This window comes from Pteronotus mesoamericanus, unplaced genomic scaffold (genome assembly GCF_021234165.1).
Source record: "Pteronotus mesoamericanus isolate MK-2021 breed Mesoamerican mustached bat unplaced genomic scaffold, CSHL_Meso_final scaffold_85, whole genome shotgun sequence".
In the NCBI taxonomy this organism is placed as follows: Eukaryota; Metazoa; Chordata; class Mammalia; order Chiroptera; family Mormoopidae; genus Pteronotus; species Pteronotus mesoamericanus.
This window is the reverse complement of record NW_026555329.1, coordinates 39,732,365-39,757,634: the sequence shown is the minus strand read 5'-3', so window position 1 is coordinate 39,757,634 and position 25,270 is coordinate 39,732,365. Positions and strand designations below refer to the sequence as shown.

Here is a 25,270-nt window from a genome sequence, read left to right as displayed (position 1 = left end):
GCTCAGGCTCTGAGGTTCTTCCTCGAGGACTTCTGGGTAATTGTGCTGCAGCTGCCTGCATTTCCCAAAGGAAGGTATTTTGTGTAGGAAGAAACCTCCAGGCACAGCCTAGGATCAGGCTGGCCTGGCAGAGGCTGGCAGGGTTATTCTTCAGGTATTCTAGAGGGAGCAGGCTCTGAGGTAGAAGTCCTTTCCTGTATCACCAAACTTTTGCCTCTGGAGCTTCTGCCTAGAGGGCAGTGGCAGGCAGCAGAACCCCAAGTACTGTTTGATAACAATACTTCATGTTAACTTACAAATACTGTATGAGTCATATTTTTAGTATTAAAATAATAAGTTTTATTGAAAAATGTTAAACACACTTCCTTTAAGTATATATTAAAATAATTTACGAAGCCCAGTCAAATCCCATAATGGTCTGTAAGGTAATCTAAGACTGCTGTTGTGCTTGACAAAGCATTAAATACTCTTTTTTCTTGTCTTGAAGTTATCTTTTCCATCATGTACATTAAATGCTGATGGAAACACATATAAGGAGTTCCAAGTTCAAGAGCAAGGTCAACCCAGTCCCAGATGCATTTCAGAGGAGTTTCCTCATATCCAGCAAACATGGCTGGGTTTGCTAAGAGTCCTCTTGCAACCATCACACCTACAAATTAAAGCATATCACATTTGTCCACACATTAAGAACTCATAGTTATAAGGTCAAACTCAAACAAACTGAGAATATTAAAAAAATAAAGTAGTATTACAAGGTTTCACAATGCCCTTATATTAGTCTAATTCAATTATAATACAATTTATTTTGATAATCCTTTTTATAAAACAAGATATTTTAAAGGTTCTTACAGGTATTCATTATTTTTTTAAGACTTCTACATTACACAATGAATCTTTAAACTTTTTGTTAAGGATAAATCCAAACTGTCATAAATTGGGCTTGTCTGAAGTTAAGTGTATCTGTATTCTCCCACCTAGCAATAGGTATCACAGGGCTTGGAATGCCAGCAATTTAAGAGGATAATGAACCTGCATAGCGGTCTGGGATTCTTTTGGTTCCTATGACTACTCTCGTGCTCACTAACTCTAAATTCTAGTCTAGGTGTTCTATTTTACTAATAGGGTACCTGAAAGATTCTTACCTGGTCATTCACTAGATATGATGGTGGCAATAAAGTAATTGAATTTACTCCGATTAAAACAGCCTATTGTTTCCACCCTGGCCAGTATGGCTTGGTTGGGCATCATCCCCCACACAGAAGAGTCAGGGCTTTGATTCCAGGTCAAGGCACATGCGTAGTTTGAGGGTTCAGCCCCAGTTGAGGTGTGTACGAAAGGCAACCAGTCGATATTTCTCTCCCTTTCTCCCTCAGTTCCCTTTTCTCTAAAGTCAATAAGCATGACCTCAGGTGAGGATTTAAAAAAGTAATAATAATAGAATAATCTACTGTTTCTAAGTAGAAGAGTTTTAACACCATTTTAATAAATTTCTTAGATTAAACCAGTACAACAGAAAAATATAGTTCTAATTTAAAGAAAAATGAAAACATTAACATTATCCTCCTATCCTAACTTTTTTTGCCTGTTAAAAGACAAAAATTCAAGTACTTATTTCTTACCATCTGTCCCAGTAATATGCCATACATTTTCTGCTTCTTTTAAGCTTCTGATGTCTCCATTAGCAATAACGGGTATAGACATATTTTCCTTAATTATTTTAATGGCTTCATAGTGTACTGGGTGATGTCTTTCTTCAACAGTTCTCCCATGGACTGTAATCCAGGAAACACCTGTTGCTTCAGCCTTTCGACAAAGATCTACAGTTCTTGTAAGATCATCATGGATCCTATAATTTCAAAATTATACTCAGCTTTTTATAGCACACAAATCAAAGCTAAAATTAGTAAGCAATATTTCATATAAAACATTAGTTAGTTTTGCTGTATCATACTATCACTACATGCATTAATTGTGTACAAAGAAAAAGTTGAGCGTTTCTTTTGGAGGAAAGTTTTTAATGATAAAGGCATATTTTAATTTCTGTTAAAAAATACAAAGAGGAAGTTGTTCTGGATTATAAATAAAAGTTATGGTATATATCCATTTACTGAGTATCTTATTTCTACATTTCCATATACCAGCTACAAATTAAGAATAGATATGCTTGCAACACCAGATAGAAGGAATACTCTTTTATTTCCTAAGAACTACCTGTCAATAGATTAAAATGTTGTCTTTACCTTATTTTAATAGATACTGAAAATCTGGGATTTTCCACTTGATTTCTTACTTGTTTCACCATATCTTGAACAAGCTCTGGATTGTTTATTAAACAAGCTCCATAACCGTCTGCCATTGCCCACCTTTATAAAGCCAACACAACAAATAAACTGTAAAAAGCTGAAGAGAATATATAATTCTAAAGGCTCTATGAGTGCATCTATTTCTCTATGTAGCAATCTGGAATGGGATCAGATTTTTACAATTCACAGACCCAACATCTCTAAGTAGATCAACTGAAGATTAGGTAAACATGTTCCCAGAGCAAAAAGTACTTAGGGGAAGTGGTTTTCATCAGCAAGTGAGAAAATTAAATTAGCATTCATTCAACCAGAACAGATTTAAGTATTTGTAATTAACTGAAATTATTTCAGATTTTTTAATTTCAAATTTGACGTTTATTGTACATAACAAGAGGTTTTATAGTCTTAACAGTAGAGAGATAATTTTGGCTAATAGCTTTCCAACACCAGTAAACAGTTGATTTAACTCTCCTAATGAGAATATAAATATGTCTACTCTAATTTGGATTATGTTCTACTTAAAACCTTGATTTTTATTATTTGGACAGTTTGAATTACTGTCAGATAATTTAGTACAATGTCAGAAAGATAGGGATATTATTGTCAAATTAAGTCCATCTATCAATACCTACTTATTTAGAATCAACCAAATAACTGTGGTATTAGAAATGTAATTAAAAGTATAATTATAAGGTGTTTTTATAAAGAAAATTAATTAGGAGAAAATAAATGGTGAGTACCCAAATCATAGAATCATAGTCTCTAAAGCAAATGATGTCTGACATGGCAGTAAAAATATCTTTTAGAAATTACTATAAACATTAGTGTCTCAATGAATACTTGTGAATGAGGTTCAGGCAGATCCACGGATTAAAACAATTCTAGTGCTGAGGTAAGATAAAACAGTTGTCAAGAGTCTATACATTGTTTTAGCCATGACAAAATACCTTTACATTTACGTTCCTAAATAATCTTTCCTTATTTTTTTTTCTTGCTTTTTATTCAAAGCCCAAGTGCTTTCACTCTATTTTCCTTACTTTTTAATTCTTGGAAAACTAGAAAGGTAGTTTAGCATGTCCACATAGTTTTTTTCTAATCTTTTTGAAAATTCTTCCAACTTTTTTGAGCTTTACCTCTGAGGGCAACCACAGTTAATGTCTATTCCATTTGCATAAGGACAGACTATACGGGCAGCATCAGATAAAAGCCTCGCATCATTAGCAGCAAACTGAACAATCAATGGGCAATCACCTGACAAAACAAGTAGTTCAACATTAAAATTCACAGAAACATACATACACACATGATACCAAATTCTAGTGTTTGTACAATATAAAATAACTGATTTTTAGCCAAAGAAGAATCTGTTCAAACAAGATAGCATTAAAATAATTTTAAATATTTAAAATTAAAAACAATTTACAATTAGTATAAATTCAACAGTATAAAGTTTTATAAAATGAAAACTACAACACTGTTGACAGACCCCTTTCCTAATGGTAAGAATTAGTTATTGTATTCCAAAACAATTTTATGTATATCTGTAAAATTTAAACAAATGTGCACATTCTATGTACATTGATACGTCTACTGCTTTCTTTTAAATCTGATATATCTGGGAGCTGTACTCAGACTTATTTTCTAATTTTAGTGGCACATTCCACTGTATGCAGATGAACCACACAGTGTATTTCTAGACTGTTTTTCCTTTGTGGCTCATGTAAACACTGTGATGAGGGCACTCTTACATACATGCTTTTGTGAGTATATTCATTGGGTAAATTCCTAGGCCTGTAACTGTTGAATAAGCATCTAACATTTTGATAGATATTATAAAAATTTCTTTCAAAAGAATTTACCAATATAGATACATATCACTATAGATGAAAGTTATTGTTTTCTTGAAATTTATCCTACATTGTATATCCAATAGTGTACATTTTTCTTGCTGGACTCTCCATATTCTTTGAATATTTTTCTATGCACAATTTTTCTTTTAGTTGTTCCCTGTTTTCTTATTAATTTTGAATAAAGCAATGAAATTAGCTCTATCATAAATATAAATATTTCCCAGTTTTAGTTTGTCTTTATGAGTATATTTGTGCTCTTTTCTTATATATGAGTTTAAATTTTAATATAGCTAAATGTATCAGAACTTTCCTAGGTTTTAAGGACAATTTCTTTTTTTAATCTTTGGGTGAGTGTTATAAACTCCAAATAGATGTATTTTAATTTTTCTAAAGACTTTTTGATGACTACCTGTATGAGAATTACTGTGGGTTTGTCAAAATGCAGATTTCTAGATATCACCCTAGTTCTACTGATTTATAGTATTATCATGGGATCAGAGAATTTGGTTTCTCCTGAGGATAAAGGGTGCATTCTCCTTTGTAACTCAAGAGAATTACATTCGTTTATGGGTCTAATATATTTTTAACACTGTGCTAGAAATGGAGGATACAAGTCAGTAAGAAATAGTTCCAGGTCTCAAGGAGCCCATACTCTAGCAGGTGAGACAGGTATTTAGAGAAGATTATAACATAGTACGATTAAGTATGACATAAAGCCTGTGCTTCAAAGAAAGGACATGAGTGGAGGGTGATTAGGAAAGCATCTTGGCCACAAAATTCGAGAGCTGGATTAAGAAGCATTAACTGTCATTTTCCAGAGAAATGGGGATACAGAGGACAGGCATGACTGAGAAGGATATTCTAAGTAGAGAGGTATGAGAGAATAGCATGTTTGAGGATTTTAAATAACTTCGTATTTGTGAATAATAAAGTCAGTGGGCTATGGAGAGAAACTAATGGAAGATAAAGCTGCAGATCTATTCAAAGACTAGATCATGAAAAATGCTATATATTATTCACAGGTGCTGGAATTTTACTCTTTAAGCCAGTGGTTCTCAATCTTTAGCAAGCTTAGAATCTTCCGGAGGGCATTTAAAAACAGATGGCTGGACCACATACCCAGAGATTCAGGAGGCCTGGAGTGGAGCCTGGGAATGTCCAGTTCTGATGAGTTTCCAGACGATGCTGATGCTGTTGGTCTGGGGACTCACAATTTAGGAATCACTGCTTTAGGCAATGAGAGGTCTGAGAGATGTGATCAAATTTGTATTTTAGAAAGGTCACTTTGGGCTGTTTGTGGGATAGTTTGCAATGGGAGAAGACCGTGGGCATTGTGACAGAAATCTAATTGAACAGTCCAGGTGAGAGAAGGGGGTCATAGGGAAGGCTACTTTACACTTTGCATACCATCCATAGTTTGAAGACACTCTTTACGTAAAAAGATACTTAAAAAAAGACTTATTAAAAACATAAAAAACTAAAGTAGTTAAAAATAAAATCTCTGAATTGTGTTGTTTCTGATTAAACAAGATGGTTGAGTTCTTTTTCCTTTTTAAGTTTTACCAAGTCAGCAAACTCTTGTTTCACATACCTTGGTTTGTGGTAAATTCACTGTCTCTGGCTTTTATAGATCTGACAAAATCAGCGGCAACTATCATTGGTGTATAGCACAGATCACAACTGTATTTTCTTACTAGTGTTCTAAAAGCCAACCTATAAATGGATAAAACTTTAATTAGGCATTTAGAAATCACCACAATCATATATACTTTCAAGTGTAATTTAGTTAATTATTAAATATGTATTAGAGGAAAGTTCTGCCTATGGGAAGATGGAGATGTACTTTTCTCTATACTTCCTGCTTGGTATAACTAGAAACCCTGGATGTTTTATGTAAAACAAACAGAAGAAAAGTATGAAAAGTGGAGAGACAGAGCAATACAGTGAGTGACCTTGAGATCTGAGGAATAACAATAGTGAGTTCCCTGGGTTCTCCCCCCAACTCAAATAACCAGACATAGAGCTGAAGAAGCCAGCAATAGGTGCAGACAAAATAGCATGAACAAAAGTCTGCCTTCCCTACCCACATGGCCAGGAAAGGGGCAACCTAACAAGACAAAAACACTTTAAATAACAGCAGCTCTATTCCAGCCAAACAATGAGGAAAACAAAAAAAAAGTATGGTTCCACCTCCACGAAGGCTAAGTGGGGAGCCTAGATATCTACCAATCAAAGGCTGTAACAAGGTTTTTTAATGCCCCACCAAGGCAGTATCAGAAAAGGCCAGGTAGGTAGTTGGGACTTCAGTGGTATCAGTGGCGACCTCCTGGGGAGCTTGGAATTCCATACTACCCAGCAGTAATGGGGCACCCTTCTTTCTCCCCACTAGGAGTAGCGTCAGAGCATGCATAGTAAAGAGCCAGGACTTTCATCATCGCCCAGTAGCTATCAGGCCACCCCTTTCACGGGGAGCTGGAACTCTCACCCTTGCTCAGCAGTAATGAGGGGACCCTTCCGCTCAGATTGTCAAAGGAGACCAAGTGGGGAAACTGGGTTTCTACCTCCACCTAATTGTGATGAGATTTCCCCCCTGCTGTAGTGGTGTCAGAAAACAAAAGCAAAAACAAAAACAGAACATTCAATAATCAGAATCAATGGAAACCACTATATCAATAGGCTAAAGAAAAAAAAAATCATATGATTTTATCAATTGATGCACAAAAAGCATTTGACAAAATAACTCATTCATGATAAAAAAAACTCAGAAAAACATGAATAAAAGGGATCTTTCTCAACTTGATAAAGAGCACCCACAAAAAGCCCTACAGCTAACATTATATTTAAAGGTAAAAGATAAATTACCTTCCCCCTAAATTCAGAACAAGGCCAGTGGAAAAAATAAAATAAAGATTAAATTTTAAAAAATAAATAAATTAAAAACGAAGGCAAAGATGTCTGTTCTCATCATTCTTATTCAAAACAGTGCTAGAACTTCTAGTCAGTGTAGAAGGGCATGAAAAAGAAACAAAAAGCATATGGTGGAAAGGAAGAAATAAAACAGTTCCTATTTGCAGAGGACATGATTGTTTACATATATAACCCCAAGGAATTTACCAAAAAACCCTCCTAGAACCGAAAAGCGAGTTCAAATTTCCAGGATACAAGATTAACATATGAAAATCAATTTTATTTCTATATACAAGCAATTAACACATGGACACTGAAATTAAAAATATAATAAATACCATTTACAATCACTCAAAAAAAATGGTGTAAGTTTAACAAAAAACATGCAGAACTTACATGCTGAAAACTACACAACACTGATGAAAGAAACCAAACAAGATCTAAATAAATCTTGACATACTGTATTCATGTTGGGTGAGAGGGCACAGTAAGGAATTCAATTCTCTCCAAGTTGATTTGAATATATAACACAATTCTTATGAAAATTCCATCAAGATATTTTGTACAAAGATCATCATAAAATTTAGGATGGCAAATGAACTAGAATAGCTAAAACAATTTTGAGGGAAAAAAAAAAGTGGTGGAGGACTCAGTCTACCTGATTTCAAGATTACATAGCTGGCAGTAATAATAAAGACTGTGGTACTGGTGGAGGAATAGACCCACAGATCAATGAACAAGAATAGAGAATCTAGACAGAGAGCCATACAAACACGCCCAGCTAATTTTTGACAAAAATACACAAGGAATTCAATAACGGAAAGGCAGTCTTTTTCATAAATGGTGCTGAAATAATTAGATGTCCACAGGCAAACAAAATGCCTCGCACTTACAAAAAAAACCCCTCAAAATTGATTGTGGACCTAAATGTAAAACATAAAGCTGTAAGACTTCTAGAGAAAAAACAGGAGAAAATCTTTAGAATCTACAACTACACAAAGATTTCTTACACTTCACACCAAAAGCACAATTTACAAATGAAACAATTGATAAATTAGACGTAATTCCTAATTAAAAATCTTTTGCTTTGCAAAAGACAATTCATTAAGAAGATGAAAAAATAAGTTATATATTGGGAGAAAATATTTGCAAACCACAAATCTGAGAAGAGTAGTATCTAGAATATATACAGAACTCAAAACTCAATAGTAAACAAAAACTCAAAAACAAATGAACCTGACCCAAAATGGGCGAAAGGGCTTGAACAGACATTTCTCCAGAGAAGACATACGAAAAGCCAAAAGAACATTAAAAGATGCTTGACATCGCTAGTGAAATACAAATTAAAATCACAGTGAGATACCATTTCATACCCGTTAGGATGGGTATAATAAAAAAGAAAAACAAAACCAAAAACAAAACCAGTGTTGCTGACGATGTTGAGATTTCAGACTCCTGTGCACTGCAAGTGGGAATGTAAAATGGTATAGCTGCTATGAAAAACAATATGGAGTTTTCTCTAAACCTAAAAGTAGAATTTTTATATCATCCAGCAATTCCACTTCTGGGCATAAACCCTGAAGAATTAAAAACAGGGTCTCAACGAGGGATTTTTACATCCGTACTCACAGCAGTATTATTTGCAGAAGCCAAAAGATCAAGTAACCCAAGTGTCCATCAATTAATAAATGAATAAACAAAATGTGGTATATACATACAACGAAATATCCTTCAGCCTTAAAAAGGAAATTCTGATACATGCCACAACATGGATGAATCTTGAAGATATTATGCTAAGTGAAATAAGCTAGTCTTAAAAAGACAAATATGGTATAATTCTACTTCTATGAAGTATTCTATATAAACTAGTCAAATTCATAGGAGAAAGAATGGTAGTTGCCAGGAGCTGGGAGAACAGGGAGTTAATTGGTATAGAGGTTTAGTTTTGTAGGATGAAAAAGTGACTGGATATACAACAATGTGAATGTACTTAACAGTACTGAATCATGCACTTAAAAATGTTTAAAACAAGCTCTGGCTGGTGTGGCTCAGTGGACTGAGTGCCAGACTGGAAACCAAAGGGTCGCCAGTTCAATTCACAGTCAAGGCACATTCCTAGGTTGCAGGCCAAGTCCCAAGAAGGGGGAGTGTGAGAGGCAACCACACATTGATGTTTCTCTCCCTCTTTTTCTCCTTCCCTTCCCCTCTCTCTAAAAATAAATACACACACTCTTAAAGAAAAATAGTAAATTTTAAGTTACATTTACCTTAACCATAAATGAAAAATTTAAAAAGCCAATTTAATAATAAAAAAACAATTCAATTAGAATATTAGCAAAAAACATAAAGAAACATTTCTTCAACCATATACAGATCTCAGACATGTGAAAAGATGTTCAATGTCACTAGACACACAGGAAATGGTAATCAAAACCACAATGAGATATTACTGCAAACCTATCAGCATGGCTAAAATACAAATAGTGACATTATGAAAAGTTGTTCAGGAGGAGAGGAAACCAGATCCCTCATATATTGTTGGTGGAAGCATAAAACAGTGTAGCCACTCTAGAAAAGTATAGCAGTTTCTTAAAAAAGTGAACACAGGTAACTACCATTTGACCCAGCAATTGCAGTCCTGTATATTTGTCCTAGTTTAAATGAAGACTTATGTTTGCACCAAAACCTCTGCATGAATGTTTATATTTATATCCATCATATCTTTATAGGTGGGAGCTATTAACACTACCATTTTTTTAGAGCTAAAAATTAAGCTTGGAGAGGTTATTTATTTACTCAGGGCAACACACATACTTGGCAAGTGGTAACACCAGGACTCAAGCCTAGATCATGATCCCAAAGCTCAGTGTTTGAGGATGCTATGTGGTGAAGTAGTCTTACTTTAAAAAAGTCAGAGCATGAAAAGGAAATCATCATTTAACAAGACTTACTTTGAATATCGAACCATTGGGGCAGAGACTTTTACCAGCTGCCCAGAATGAAACATTTCTATTGGATCTTTTTTTATTTCTTGACATATTGTGGTTTGCATGCAGTCGTTCTTCATGGACATAGGTTTGTTTCAAATCTGAAAAAAAAAAACAACAAACCAAAACCCCCACTCAGTTTGCAGAGATGTTCCCTTTCATTAGATGGATTCCTATCATTCTAACAATTTCAATTCCTGAGAACATACATTTTTAATTAGGCTTGTGGGATCAGACATCTTTTTTATTATTATCACTGGAGAACATTTTTAAAATCCTTTTTGTTTTCTTAAAAATTTTATTTATCTTTATAAAGAGGTGAAGGGAGGGAGACAGGGAAAGAAACACTGGTGTGAGAGAAAAGCACCAATTGTCTGCCTCTCATATGCACCTCGACTGGGAACAAACGTGTAATCAACACGTGCCCTGACTGGGAATCGAATGGGTGACCTTCATTTTGCGGAAGGATGCCCAACCAACTGAGCCACATGGGTCAGGGCCTGGGGACATTTTTTCATTTCATTGCTTTTAGCGAGAGAGGAAGGGAGGGAGAAGGTGGGCAAGCGTGGGGGCGGGGGTTGGAGAGCGAGAGAGAGAATTAATGTGAGAAACATCAATGAGTTAGTTACCTTCCATACCCACAACCTAGGTATGTGCCCCAACTGGAAATTAAACCTGCAACCTTTTGGTGTATAGGATGATGCTCCAACTGAGCCATGTTGGCCAGGGCAGGATCAGAAATCTTTTTAACTTCTTTTCACAGTATCAAATATGATACCACAATATTCTGCCTTTACAAGTCACTAATAGCTTTTTAGCATAATGGGAAATTATGGTGTTTATGTTCTATAGAGATTATTCTTGTTTATATCAAACACCAAATGGTTTCAAATTCTATACTTAACTCATTATAGTAACAGTTTCTGCTCAAATTAATAAATAACCAAGAAGTGGAAAACTTTTAAGATTTTTTTCATAGTATACCATGTTATAACTTTTCATGTTATTTTTAATTTTAATTTTTGGCAATTATAAACCAGGAAATTTGATTGGAATCATTTCATATACTGTAAGTGTATGTCTGGCAGTTTGAAATACATTATTTTATCTAGGAAATTTAAATGGCCTTAATTAAACAACTTTAAGTAGTTAGCATTTCAAAAGATAGACTGGTATGTTTAATTTTTACTCTTATTCTCAAATCCTATTCTTTATACCTGAATCAGAAGGCAAAAGAAAAAATTATCACTTATTCTTAAAAACTTAAATGTAGTATTATCTAGTGGAAATTTCATGATAAATATATAATTGCATAGTAAATTACTTTTCTGCCTGAAGTGGTACAAGTGTTAAATTAGGTAGTTCATAGTATTTTTCAGTTGCTATACTTAAAATCTTACAATTTTATAGTGTTATCTTTTCATATTTCAGTTTTTGGCTTTAGTAACTTAGAAATGTATATGGGACAACTTTAGAATGGTTGGCTTGTTCAACATGCAAGTTTTTATTTGGCTAATCCTGAAAGTATAGATATAACCTAAATATAATTATTGTAATTTTCTTAGGTAGGGTGTACAGTTGGAATACGATAAACTAGTTTTATTAATTACTGCTTAATAAGCCAAACTTAATAAAAATTTGGACAAAGTTATTAGCATCTTATCTTTTATCTTTCAAAAAATTACCTTTTATTTTTCAATTACAGTTGCCATATATTATCATTAGTTTCAGGTCTACATCCCAGTGATTAGACATTATATAACTAAGTCAGTATCTTGATAAATTTTGTACCCATCTAACACCATCAATAGTTATTAGAGTTTTATTGACTATATTCCCTATACTGTACTTTACATTCCCATGACTATTCTGTAACAACATATTTGTACTTCTTAACCCCTTCACTTTTTCACCCATCTCTCCTAACCCCTTATCTGGCAACCATCAAAATGTTCTATCTATGAGTCTTTCTGTTACACTTACTTTTTTAACTTATTTTTTTAATCGATTTTAGAGAGAAAGGTGAGGAGAGAGACAGGGAGGGAGGGAGGGAGAGAGAAAGAGAGAAGGAAGGGAAGGGAGGGAGTTAGGGGGAGAGAGAACATCAATTTGAGACAGAAACATCAATCTGCTGCCTCTCATATGTGTCTCAATTGGGGATCGAACCTGCAACTTTTCTGTGTACAATACAATGCTCCAACCAACTGAGCCACTTGGCCAGGGCTTTGTTTTTTAGATTCAATTGTTGATAGATACGTATTTATTGCCATTTTGTTGTTCAAATATTTGATCTTTTTTTTTCTTTTTAAAGAACATTTCATATAATACTGGTTTGGTGGTGATGAACTCCTGTAGCTTTTTCTTGTCTGGGAAGCTCTGTATCTTTCCTTTGATTCTAAATGACAGCTTTGCTGGGTAGTGTAATCTTGGCTGTAGGTCATTGTTTTTCATCCCTTTGAATATATCTTGCTAATCCTTTCTGGCCTGCAAAGCTTCTGTCCAGAAATCAGCTGAAAGTCTTACGGGAGCTCTGTTGTAGATAACTGGTTTTCTCCTGCTGCTTTTTAAGATTCTTTGTCTTTAACCTTTGGCATTTTAATTATGTGTCTTACTGTGGGCCTCTTTGAGTTCATCTTGTTTGGGACTCTCTGTGTTTCCTGACTTGCATGTTTATTTCCTTCGCCATGGAAGTTTTCTATCATTTTTTCAGATAGGTTTTCAATTTCCTGCTCTCTCTCTTGTCTCCTTCTGGCATACCCATGATGCAAATGTTGGTACACCTGAAGCTCCTAAAGTCTCCTTACACTATCCTCATTTTTTTGGATTCGTTTTCCTTTTTGCTGTTCTGATTGGGTGTTTTTTGCTTCCTTATATTCCAAATTGCTGATTTGATCCTTGGCTTTATCTACTCTACTGTGATTCCTTGTAATTACTCTTTATTTCAGCTAGCATGTCCTTAATTTCTGACTGGTCCTTTTTTATGCTGTTGATGTTCTCATTAAGTTCATTGAGCATCCTTATAACCAGTATTTGAAACTCTGCATCTAGTAGATTGCTTGTTTCCATTTTGGTTAGTTCTTTTTTGGAGTTTTGTTCTGTTCTTTGTCTTTTCATTTTGGCAGCTTCCCTATGTTCATTTCCATATATTAGGTATAGCTACTATGACTCACAGGTTTGGTAGGGTGGCCTAATGTAGTGCGTGTGGGGTTCAGTGTCATAGCCTTCCCAACCACCCAAGCTGAGAACTCGAGGTGTGCCCACTATGGGGCCTGTGTACTCTCCTATTGCAGTTAAGCCTTGATTGTTGTGGGCATTTCTGCGGAAAGGATTTACACCCTGGTAGGCTGGCTGTAAGTACTGCCTACGACCACCAAACACTCAGGTGCAATACCACTGATCAGCTGTGCAGGGGCCCACTCCACAGAGCAAGACTTACTTCAGTGGGACTTTGGTGCCTGCTGAGTTCATCCCTTGAGCATGTCGCTTGTGAAGGTGGCTAGGTGGTGACACTTCAACTTGATCTGAAGCTGCCCACTGGAGCACTGGCTCTGGGCCTTTCAGGAGGTGTAGGCCAAGCTCAGCTGCCATCTGTGTTCTGCCTGGGGCCACCCAACATGAGCTACAAAGAGGTCTGCAGAAGGCTACCACATGTGCTGAGCTTCGAGGTGCCCTAGTGAGGCCCAACTGCAAACCAAGGCTGGCTGCTGCTAGTACCAAGCTTGGGGCCACTTAGCAAGAGGTACAGGGCACACTGAGGCCAGATGTTGCTTGTTTGAGAGATTTTAGTTAAGTCTGAAGCCTGAGCCAAGACAGGATATTTGCATGAAAAAGCCACTGGGAACAGCTTGGGTTAGCCTGAAAGTTGGGTGGGGTGGGCCCTTGAGGAATCACCAGGGCAGGGCAGGGCAGTGTTAGCCAGGTTGATGGAATCTCAGATATGGCACCTGCCTGCTGGCTTTGTGTGGGGAGGGCTCATCAAAGGAATAAATGGCCTCTCCCAGCACTTCTGTCTGGGAGAAAGCTATCTCTGCTCCTGCTCCCTGCAGTTTTCACCCTCATGCCAGACAATTAATTTCCTCCCTTTATGTCTCTGGTGCCTTTCAAGTTGCTGTCCCAGGACTGGAGCTCACATGGTCATTTTGAGTAGGTCTGTGTATGGAACTTTTAGGAGAAACTGCCTGGGACTCTAGTGTCCCTCTCTCCCCCTCAGCTTCCATCCCCGCTGGTTTTTACATGCTGAAAGTTATAGGGACTTCTCTTTCTGGCACTGAAACTCTGGGCTGGGGGCCCTGGTGTGGAGCTGGGACCTCTCACTCCTCAGGGGGTAGCTCTGTAGTCAATATCCCTCCCAATTTTCATCTACCATACATGGGTGTACGGCCAGTCTGTTCCATGTCTCCATCCCTCCTACCAGTCTTGATGTGGCTTGTTTTTTAATTCACTAGTTACAGGACTTCCATTCATCTGGATTTTAGGCAGTCCTTAATGATGGTTGTTCTGTAGTTTAGTGGTGTTTGGATGTGGTTGTGAGGGTTGGAGAGTACCACATTTACCAGTGCCACCATCTTGACCTTTGTTATCTTTTTTATAATAAAAATTCATTAGAGGATATAAGCAACATGTATAAATAACAAAACAGTTCTTTTCATGAGTCAAACCTGTTTCTTCTGTTTTGCATTTTATATCTTGGTTATGCCATCACTGTCCACTCCTACTTACTCCAGTCAGAAATCTAGAGTTTTCTTTACTTCTCCGTCTCCCACAAGCATGTGAACCAAGTGGTACCTTTAATTAAATGTTAAGCACATCTTTATTGCCCCTCTCTGTACATACTCATAATCCTCCATCCTGAAAGTCTTTTTGAATCCCAGATAAGAGTTGATCTTACTCACTACACCCATTACTCTGTTATATTATCATGTGTACTTACAATTACTTTTATAGAGTATAATAATACCTATCTGTCTCTTCATGAGTTTTTCAGGGAATGGTCATGTATTTATTCATTCAACCAATATTAAGTTCCTGGAAGATGTTGAAAATACAGATGAAAATACATTTCCTATGTCCTTAAAAACACATTAGAAATATACAAAACAATAGCTCCAAAACACACACATGCACACACTGACAATTTAACCATTGTGGAACTGTCTAAAGTAGCGAGGGAGTCATCAGCAATGGAGGAAGGAAAGCTTGAGCTGTAACTATGTGGGAGTTGGGGGAGTGTCTAGCCACAGACAACACATATAACACCAGATGCTTGAAAGTGCTCAATGTTTTCAATGAACCATTAGTAGTTTAGTGTTAGTTCTAACTGAACTAGAGAGTGAGAGGGCCTTATATACCAGGTTAAGATTGCTTTATATTATATAATGCAGGGCACTGATTTTCAACCTTTTTCATCTCATGTCATACATGAACTAATTATTAAAATTCTGCAGCGCACCCAAAAACCCAAAACAAAAAACAAAACAAAACAAAAAAACAGTAGAACCTCAGTTCTCAAACTTAATTCGTCTGGGAATGCTGTTTGAGAACCAAATTGCTCGAGGTTGGAGACGTTCAAGACCTGAAACTGAGGTTCAACTCTATTTTTTGATCTGACAAAAAAAGAATAGGTATAATTTTGATTAATTTACACCAGATGGCTATTGTTGTATTGGCTGTTGTCATTTTTGCAATTGACAATCTAAGGGAAAAGAGGTCAGTGCCCCTGACTAAATAGTCAGGTATCATTTGTTTTTAAAATTCTTGTGCCACTCTGGTTGAAAATCTCTGAGGTAGGGCTTTGGTTCTTAACTAGTTTTTCTCCTCCATAAGAGATTTTTACATATGTACTTAACATGCTAACATATGCATGTAACGTATTTCCATGGGTGCACCACATATTTTTATACAAGCTGTATGTCTCTCCTTGTTACTAGTTCAAACTGAAAATTTACAGCAAGGAAATGGCAAGATGAGATTTCTAATCTGGAAAGATCTCACTGGAGGGGGTAGGACTGTTGGCAAAATAACAGTAAGGAGGACATGACAGTAGATCAGGCCATGCATAATAAGTGTCTGATCTGGGACTCTGGAGGAATAGAGAAAACAAATTTAGGAGCTATTTAGAAATAACAATAAACTGGCAAAATTTTTAGAAGGTGGAAACCACTTTATGACAATACATGTTACACAGGAAGAATTCTAGAATGATGCACATGCTTTTGGCTTTAGAGACTGGATGGATAGTAATTCAGATCAGTGAGACAGAGAACCAGAAAGAGAAATAGATTTTGGCAGGGAGACATGAGTTCATATTTGGACACACTGAACTGGAAGTGCTTATGGGATGGATTTCCAGATGGTGATGCCTCATAATTGGTCATATAGATACAGTGCTCAAGAAAAAGCTATAGATTGAGTCTTTAAACTTTAGATAATTAATTGAATCTAAAAACACGACCAATACTTCAGGATGCCTTAGTTTGCAAGAGATCCTTCAAAATACCAACATTTAAGTGAAAGAGAAAAAGAAGAATGCAAAGGAGATGGAAATGAACTCTGGAGCTGGGAAGAAGAAACTTGAAGACTGATATTCAAATACCAAGAGAGGGGAGAGTGTTACAAAGGACGAGGGGATAAACATCTTAAACATCACAGAAAAGTTAAATAAGGTAAATACTAAAACGTGTGCAACTAGGTCATTAGTGACTTTCACAAGAACAATTTTATTCTTATTCAGTCTTGTAATTTTGCTGAATAAATTCAAAATCAGTAGCTCTCAACCATGGTTGTAGATTAGAATATGGGGAGCTTTTAAGAATCAGGATGCCCAAACCATAACCCAGACCAATTAAATGTGAATCTTTGGGCTTAGTATGCTGGCATCGGCGATTTTTAAAGCTCTCTAGGTGATTTCAATATGCAACCAGCACGGGGGAAAATAAATCCATACACTACATAACACCTGGTACAACTGCATATTTAAATATCTCTACCTTACCTATTAGCTCCTTGGGGATAGGATATGGATTGAGTCATATGTTTGTAAACTCATGCTGTACTGTATAGCTGGGGCTCAAAACTCCTCATTGTAACTTTTCTAAAATTTTCCAATGTAAAAGCCAATGGGAGAAAAATAAGAAAAACAAATTTCATATTTCTAAGATAATGCTTATTAACATTCACGAATTATTTAAAATTTCGTTTATGGAAAATGAAACCTGAGTCTGAGCACACTGCTCTTGGCAATTGTGTTATCTCAATTCGCGTGACCTCAATTTCGAACCATCAATCCTATTCACGCCATGATTGAGATCAAACAAATTACATTAGGGAAAAACCTGAGACAAAAAGAAAGCATAATGTAGTGTGAGACTTGCTCACTTAAGCTGTTTTAAATATTAAATGCACTTATAAAGTACTTAGAAAAAGCATTTAGCACAGGGTAAATACAATTATTGCACCTTCTGAAATATTCTTAGCACAATCAAGATAACCACATAACTCTGAATTGGGACAACAATGGCTCCCTGTGTACATAAAGAAAAAGTTGTATTAGTATCTTTATATGAAGAAATGCTTAACCTTCTTGCATACATGACTGATCTGTTAACTTATTAGCATGCATCTTGGGAGAAATCTAGGTTAATGAATAATGCAGATATAGCAGAGAAGACGATGAGAACTAGCTTGATTTTGCAGCTTAAGTACTGTTAGTTGAGATATGGAAAATCCATCAGATTGTAATTTGAAGAAGTATGGCGTCATTCATAGCACGTGGCTGAAACGGAGAAAAGCAGGTCCTGATCTCATGGGAGAGAGGACAGAGACTGAGTCCACATGTTCCTTCTTCATCGACTCTGGGCTCTTCCTAACTCTCACTTCATGCCCGGGAACTTTCTTTCCCAAGCATTTCCCACATGCCTTTACCTCAGGATTGAGAATCAAGACGTGGGACAGAAGAAACTGGATAACTAACTCCCGCCAGCTGGCCCCGTGGAACGCAAGTGAAGCTCCCACAAACCACCGCTCTCCTCTCCTGCCTCCAAGAAGCCCCTGTCCTTAAATACTTGCTTTAGCGATAACCGCTGAGGCCACGTTCCGGCGCCCACCTTTTCGGTCCGGGAACCACTTAAGCCCCAGTGGCACGACGAGAGACAGCAGACAGCGACGGCCCCGCGGCTTCGGGTGGGCTAAGCCCTTGGCGCCCACCTGCTCTAGGATCCGGACGTGTCCCAGCTAGGACCCAAGCAGCTGCAGCCTACTGAACCAATTCACCAGGCGGGCCGGAGGCCGTGGGCGGGGTGGGGGGAGCGGGTGGCGCCGAGATTTTACGTCACCACTTAGGCGGAGCAGCGCTCCGCTGACGTCATCACTCCCGGTGCCTGCCAACATGGAAGGTGGTGAAGGCGGCGTCGCTTTGGTTGGCCATGGGGCTCTGGGCTGCCGGGCGGCTGCAGCAACAGTCCGGGAGCTTCTGCAGGACGGTAAGGAGTTGGGGTGGGTCGGATTGTGGGGTTAGGGAGCTGTCCTGCGTCGCACGTGGGCCCAGGTAGTGGACTCAACCCGTCTCTTTGCAGAAAGTTTTCCGGTCTCGACCTGACCACTCCCATCCGCCCGTCCCCCTGGCGTCTGGGTGCTGGCCACGCAAGCCCTTGTTTCCTGGGACACCTGATTTCTGTTTGCTGCTCATTTCAGCTCTGCCCTCCACGCACCTGGGGCTTCCCTGAAGTCCTGGGACCGCGCAACCGGTTACTTAACGTTGGCAGCCACTGGCTGCTGCCGCAGTTCTTGACGAAAGTGTAAAGCATTCCATCCATGAGAAGTGTGAGACCTAGAACAGATGACATACACTTCATGAAAGAGGACCTCGTTTTTAAATAGATTTGGGAACATCCCCTTTGTTAAATTCTTAGACTACACAGATAGCAATTCTTGGAGGTTCGTTTATTTTTTTCGTGGCGTTTATCCACAACCATGCATGGGAGAGGGTTTGGAGCATTCGTTCAAGCCAGGATATGTGTTGAATATAACAGTTAGGTTTATTGACAGTTTTAGACAGCAATTGCTAGATATTAGAAGATAAGCTAAACATAGTACATTTGAGAAGCACATTAGATTGTATTATTACAGTTAACATGCCCCAAATCTCTTACTCTTCAGAATAAAGTTCAGATTTCTAAGACCCTTCTCATCTATTCTTAATTTTCTTCCCGAATTGTCATCATGTACTCTACCTTGTATTAAAATAATTTGATAATTTAATCTTTTTTACTGCGTTGTAAAACTCCTTTTTATATCCCACAGTGTTAACATCATTACTTTGCATATAGTAGGTGAAGAAAAAGGGCTTTAAATTTTTTTTTAGGGGGGAAGGGAGGGAGAGAGGAAGAGAAACATCAGTGCTAGAGAGAGACATCCATTGATTGCTTCTGTTATGCCAACCTGCAACCTAGGCATGTGCCCTGACTGGGAATAGAACTGGTGATCTTTTGCTTTGTGGTTGACACTCAGCCAACTGAGCTACACTGCTCAGGACGAATAAGGGTTTTTAAATTGAACATCAAAGTAAGAAGCATATGCACACATTTGTAGGCCACGTAGGTTATAAATGAATGAAATAAAGTTCTGTGGTCAAAAAAGGGGCCATATACTAAACCTGACAAGCCGAGGGGAGGCCTGCATAGCGACCTTACAAACTCAGAGACTTAAAGTAACCACATAGGATGGTCTGAAATTAAGACTTTCTAACTCAAAGCAAGTCATGGTGGGTAGTCATGTCATAGGCCAGTATCTTTCTTGACAAAGGTCAGTCTTAACCTTAACTGAGCCTGTCTGTTGTCTTTTGGCATTTACAACAACACACCTTTGGAATGTCAGAGTAATCCTGGTTTGCCATTGCCATACCCCTAAGGGCATAGTCTAACTGCCAGGACTTGAGACCAGAGAACCTCTCTTTGTTACCTTGTTTTCTGACATACCATCTCTACATGGTATAAATGTTAATGGTAAACTGCCCATACCCACCAATGTAAAAGTATTTGTCTTTTCCTTTTACTCTTTATTCTGTCTCAGAGATTTCCTCGCTTTACGTTCTCCCACCTCCCTAATCCCAAGGGATTTCTTGTAACCTCCCCCTCCCCTTATGCCTTCTCCTTTGATTCTGATGTATAAATAAGGTGCAGAAATGTCATTTTCTGCAGCACCTTCTCAGTCTGTTGATATTTTGCTTCCCTGCAAGTGTCAGTTTGGCTCAAATAAACGCATAATAATTGTTACAGGTTTGGAAGTTTCTTACATCTGACAGTTCTATATTGTTTTCTCTGACTGTTGTATATTTTATTATTGCCCTTAATTACCAGCCTTCTCATAATTTATATGCTTTTGTCAAAACCTAACTAATGGTGGTATTTTTTGAACTAGATTTTATTAGGTTCCATAGGTTAGATTCTGTCTAATGCATCTTTGTTTGAATCTTAATTTAAACTCAGTTGAACCAAGTTTTGAGCTCTGATATATGAGCAATTCCCACCCTGAAGTAGCTCACTTCTTTTGTAGGGAAATAGACTTGTAGAGCTTTAAAAAGAGGCACTGTGACACAGGGTTGTAAGGGTAGCAGTAAAATTGTGTACAAAGTAAAACAGTAATACAGAGGACGATGATAACTGGGAGTGGTTAGGGGAGTGTCAGGAAAGTCTAGGTACAGTTGGTTTTGAAGTGTAAATAGAACTCCCCAGAAGAAATGTAAGAGACAATACATGCCAGACATAGGTATATATTCCGTTGGCCAAAAAGTCCGTTTGGTTTTTTGCATAAAATAAAAGACATTTTTCGTTTTCACCAATAACTTTATTGATTTGGATATTATGAATATGCCACCTATTTCCTGCTATTGGCTTCTAGTGGGTAGAGGACAGGGATGCTGCTAAACATCTTCCAATGCATAAGACAGCCCCACGGCAAAAAATTATTTGGCCAGAATGTCAAGAGAATCAAGGAACTTCACAAAGCACTTTTGACACATAACCAAGAAACTTTGCAAAGCACTTTTGACATGTTCTGTCAATCACAGCACCTTCTCCATACACTGCACAAATCTTTTTTTGCATTTCAGTTACGTTTTTACCTTTTTTGAAATCATAAAGCATAACACACTGAAAATGTATATTTTCTTCCATCTTTCCTTAATATTAAAATGGCTTCACAAAGATTCACCAATTTTGATAAATTTTTAAACGCATGCTGATGTGACAGCTGTTACAATACAATCTAACAAAATTGTTTTGCATGAAGGTAAAGACAACTTAAGCACTGCTAGAGTCGTCGTATGGAAAAAAATTAAATGAACTTTTTGGCCAACCCAGTATTTCAGTATGATACATTCCAGGAACTGTAATCAGTTTTTGGAGGGTAATTATTCCTCAATTCTGACTTCTGAATTTTCGTGTTACTTCTCTTACCCATCTTCCACAGTGGTTATTTAAATCTTTTCAGACCTCTTCCTTCGAGCTTAACAAATGACTGAAACGTACCTTAAAAAAAAAAAAGGGAGAATCCAGCAGGTGTGAGCTTTCTTCCTTTCTTGCTATTAAACCTATAAGCCAAACTTACCTACAACTATCTTTTCCCCCCTTTTTCTGTCATATTTTCATTTACAACAGAAGTGAATCTCTGCTCCTTCCTAAGGACAGTCCCTTCTCTTGTGCTCTGGATTTTCTTCCCTGTCTTCTCACGGACCTAGTCACACTCATTCTATGCATTTGAAATTTCTTTGCCCAGGTCTGCAGTGATTTCCTTGTGGATAAATCAAATGGACACAGTGTTATTTATAATAGTCAAGATCTGGAAGCAACCGAAGTGCTCTTTAGTAGATGAGTGGATAAAGTGGCTGAGTTACATTGGCACAATGGAATATTACTTGGCTGTAAAGAAGAGGGAAATCTTTTGGACACTATGGATAGACCAGAAGAATATTACGCTAAGTTAAATGAGCCAGTCAGAGAAAGACAAGTACCATATGATTTCACTTCTCTGTGGAATTTAATGAATGAAAATAAACTAACAAAATAGAAATTGAATCATAAATACATAGAACAGACAGACAGCGGTCAGATGGATGAAAGTTGGGGGGCTGGGTGAAAAAGGTGAAGGGATTAAGAAGGAAAAAAACCCCACGTAGACACAGACAACAGTATGGTGATTGCCAGAGGGAAAAGGGGGTGAATGGAGGTGGAAAAAGGCAAAGCAAGGATAGATGGTGGTGATAAGAGACTTTACTGTGGGTAGTGGGCGCATGATACAGTATGCAGATATGTTACAGAGTTGTACATTTGAAACCTGTATGGTTTCACTGTTGCCCCAACAGATTCAATTAAAAAAATCTTGCCAGCCCCTTCTTACCTGCTGGTATTTTTTGAGAAATCAGCTGATAGTCTGATGGGAACTCCTTTGTAGGTAACTGTCTCCTTTTCTCTTGCTGCTTTTAAGATTCTCTCCTTATCTTTAATACTGGGTAACTTAATTAGAATGTGCCTTGGTGTGTGCTTCCTTGGGTCCAACTTCTTTGGGACTCTCTGAGCTTCCTGGATTACCTTCAAGTCTATTTCCTTGACCAGATTGGGGAAGTTCTCCTTCATGATTTTTTCAAATAAGTTTTGAAATAAGTTTTTCAAATAAGTTTTCAATTTCTTGCTCTTCCTCTTCCCCTTCTGGCACCCCTTCGATTCGGATGATAGAATGTTTAAAGCTGTCCCAGAAGTTCCTAAGCTGCTCCTCATTTTTTTTGAATTCTTGTTTTTTCATTCTGTTATGGTTGAATGTATCTCTTTCTTCTGCTCCCAATTGTTGATTTGTGTCCTGATGTCCTTCCCTTTACTCTTTGTTCCCTGTATATTTTTTCTTTATTTCACTTTACATAGCCTTTACTTTCTCTTCCATTTTGCGACCATTCACTCAACCAGTTCAGTGAGCATCCAGGTTACCACTATTTTGAACTGCGCACTGATAGGTTGTCTCTCTGTTCATTGCTTAGTTTTGTTTTTAGAGTTTTGATCTGTTCTTTCACTTGGGCCATATTTCTTTGTCTTTGTGCGCCTGTTACATTGGGAGAGGCTGAGCCTTAGGTATTCGCCAGGGTGGGGCAACCCAGGTTGCTGCATTGTGATACAGTGTGTTGGGGAGGGGTCAGAGAGGGAACAACGCCACTGCTCCACTCTCACCTGGCTTTCAGTCACTTCCCCTGCTACCCACAAGCAAATTGGGCTCTTCTAGTGCTGACTCCCAGGAGGGTGGGTTTCTGTACATCCAAGGACCCTGTGGATCTCTCCAGCCGAGTCTTCTGTGAGGCTGGGAGTTTCTCCCGCTGCTGCATCCCCCACAGTTTTTTACCTCAGGAGGTTTTGAGGCTTTCTTTTCCCACACTGGAACCCTGGATTGTCCTGGCTTGCTCCCCAACTGTTCCTCTGATTTATCCCTACATAAGCGTGGGACCACCTGGTCTGCCAAGCTGCCGCCTCGTCCACCCCGTCCTCCACACTTCGCCTTGCCATGTGTGTCCTCCGCCCTGGTTGCCTGTCTCCGCCCCTCCTACTGGTCTGGATGAATGTTTCTTCTTTCGTGCCTTAGTTGTCAGACTTCTGTACATTCGATTTTCTTTCAGTTCTGGTTATTTTATGTTTTTAAATTTGTTGTCCTTCTCTTGGTTGTGCGAGGAGGCAAACTGTGTCTGCTTATGCCTCCATCTTGGCCAGAAGTCTATAAATGGACACTTTTTGATTCTTTATTTACGTGAACTTTCAAAAGGGTTTGACTTCTTTTTGGAATATTTTCCTTGTGTGACTTCAATTTCATGCTTAAAGAAAAGATTTCTAATTCTCTTAAGTGCTCTTCTCCATTTTCTTTTTGATGCTTGTCTTCCTAGTCATCTTTTTTTTTTCATGGTTTCAAAATTAATATCTATGCTCACAAATACACACATGTATGGTACTTACTTCTGAGCTATAGAATTACTGTCTACTGGACATTTTTATTTGATAGTGAACAAGCACTAGTAGTCGTGCCTATAAAAACCTACATATGAACAAATAGTATAAATTCTAAATATGAAAAACTGAAAGGGATTTAAAAAACTTTTTTTTATCCTCACTGGAGGACATACTTATTGATCTTAGAGAGACAGGAAGGGAGGGAGAGAAACATTGATTGGTTGCCTTTCAAACGTGACCCGACTGGTTCTGAACCTGTAACCCAGGCAATATGCCCTGATGGGAATTGAACCTGTAACCTTTCTGTTTACGGGACCATGCTGCAACCAACTGAGCAAGGCTGGCCAGGACTAAATGAATTTTTAGAACCTCTTTCCTCCAACCTTTTCCTCTGGTAGTCTCTGTTAACACTAATTGCTATGGTTGGTCAGATATGTGCTTGTTTCCTATGTACATTATGAATTCTTTGAAGGCAGAGAGGCATGTTCATGTTTTTCTTTATAAAAAGAGGTCTGTGGTCTGGCTTAATGCAAAACTGAACTCTTATGTCAGTTACTTAGGAATCATCCTTCTTGCTCTAAGTAATCAGCCATTTTTAGCTTGATTCTAAGTCCTACACATTACAGTCTGAATATTTGTCAAACTTGACACTTTCTTGATACTCTTAGTGCTGCTGTCATAGGCTTTCATGATGGCACTTGAGCTGTTAACATAGCACCTTACTGGCCTTTGTGGGTCTGTTCATGGCTATGCTGATAAACCACCTTTCTGGGAAAATAGGGAAAGCCATGATTTTCTAGGTATACCAGCTTCCATGGAACAAATTCTCTCACCACAGTCAGTTTTAAGATGCCTACATGCGATGTCCACTGGCTCACACAACTCCTGGAAAGTTAACAGTTAGCTCTCAGGAGCCCCTATGAGCCAGCTCCAAAACACCACTGTGTCACTGGTTCCTTTTCACTCATCATCCATCTGCTGCTAGAAACTTCTTAAAGTGATAGTGCTCTTGGCTTTAAAACCTTAAATAGGATATAGTCTGAACATTTTGATGTCTTAACAGCCCCTTTTTGAACTGACCCCCAACCTGCCTTTGGAACCTCAACTCCTATTACTCTTAATGCTTTTGCCCAACACACACACTGTGGTCTAGACACACTTGAGTCAGTCTTCCCCTTTATCTCAAAATATGCTGTGGTATTTGCTGCCTTTAAAACTTCCCTCCTCTTGGAATGGCTATCTCCATTCTT

At 37.9% G+C, this 25,270-nt stretch overlaps 2 protein-coding genes across 2 annotated transcripts in view; one reads left to right on the top strand and one right to left on the bottom strand.

Moving 5' to 3' along the window:
- Nucleotides 1–370: 370 nt before the first annotated feature.
- DUS4L (dihydrouridine synthase 4 like) lies at nucleotides 371–18,333 on the bottom strand. Its single transcript, XM_054564652.1, has 7 exons — nucleotides 18,150–18,333; nucleotides 10,012–10,148; nucleotides 5,745–5,866; nucleotides 3,437–3,554; nucleotides 2,241–2,363; nucleotides 1,620–1,846; nucleotides 371–649 (listed from the first exon to the last, which is right to left on the bottom strand). The coding sequence occupies exons 2-7, from the start codon at nucleotides 10,131–10,133 to the stop codon at nucleotides 402–404; spliced, it is 960 nt and encodes a 319-aa protein (XP_054420627.1). The 5' UTR covers nucleotides 10,134–10,148; nucleotides 18,150–18,333; the 3' UTR covers nucleotides 371–401.
- A 61-nt stretch (nucleotides 18,334–18,394) lies between these two features.
- COG5 (component of oligomeric golgi complex 5) overlaps nucleotides 18,395–25,270 on the top strand; it is a 338,428-nt gene continuing 331,552 nt past the window's right edge. Inside the window, exon 1 of the mRNA XM_054564649.1 lies at nucleotides 18,395–18,524. Coding sequence (XP_054420624.1) covers nucleotides 18,431–18,524 — 94 coding nt within the window. The 5' untranslated portion in view covers nucleotides 18,395–18,430. The remainder of the gene's footprint in view (nucleotides 18,525–25,270) is intronic.

Excerpts from the sequence above, each read along its gene's own strand:
- DUS4L (XM_054564652.1), bottom strand. The coding sequence starts at position 10,133 with ATGTCCATGAAGAACGACTGCATGCAAACCACAATATGTCAAGAAATA. Across the intron at positions 3,555-5,744 it reads TGAATTTACCACAAACCAAG|GTGATTGCCCATTGATTGTT; the intron begins GTATGTGAAACA and ends TTGTTTTGTCAG. Across the intron at positions 650-1,619 it reads GCATATTACTGGGACAGATG|GTGTGATGGTTGCAAGAGGA; the intron begins GTAAGAAATAAG and ends TTTAATTTGTAG.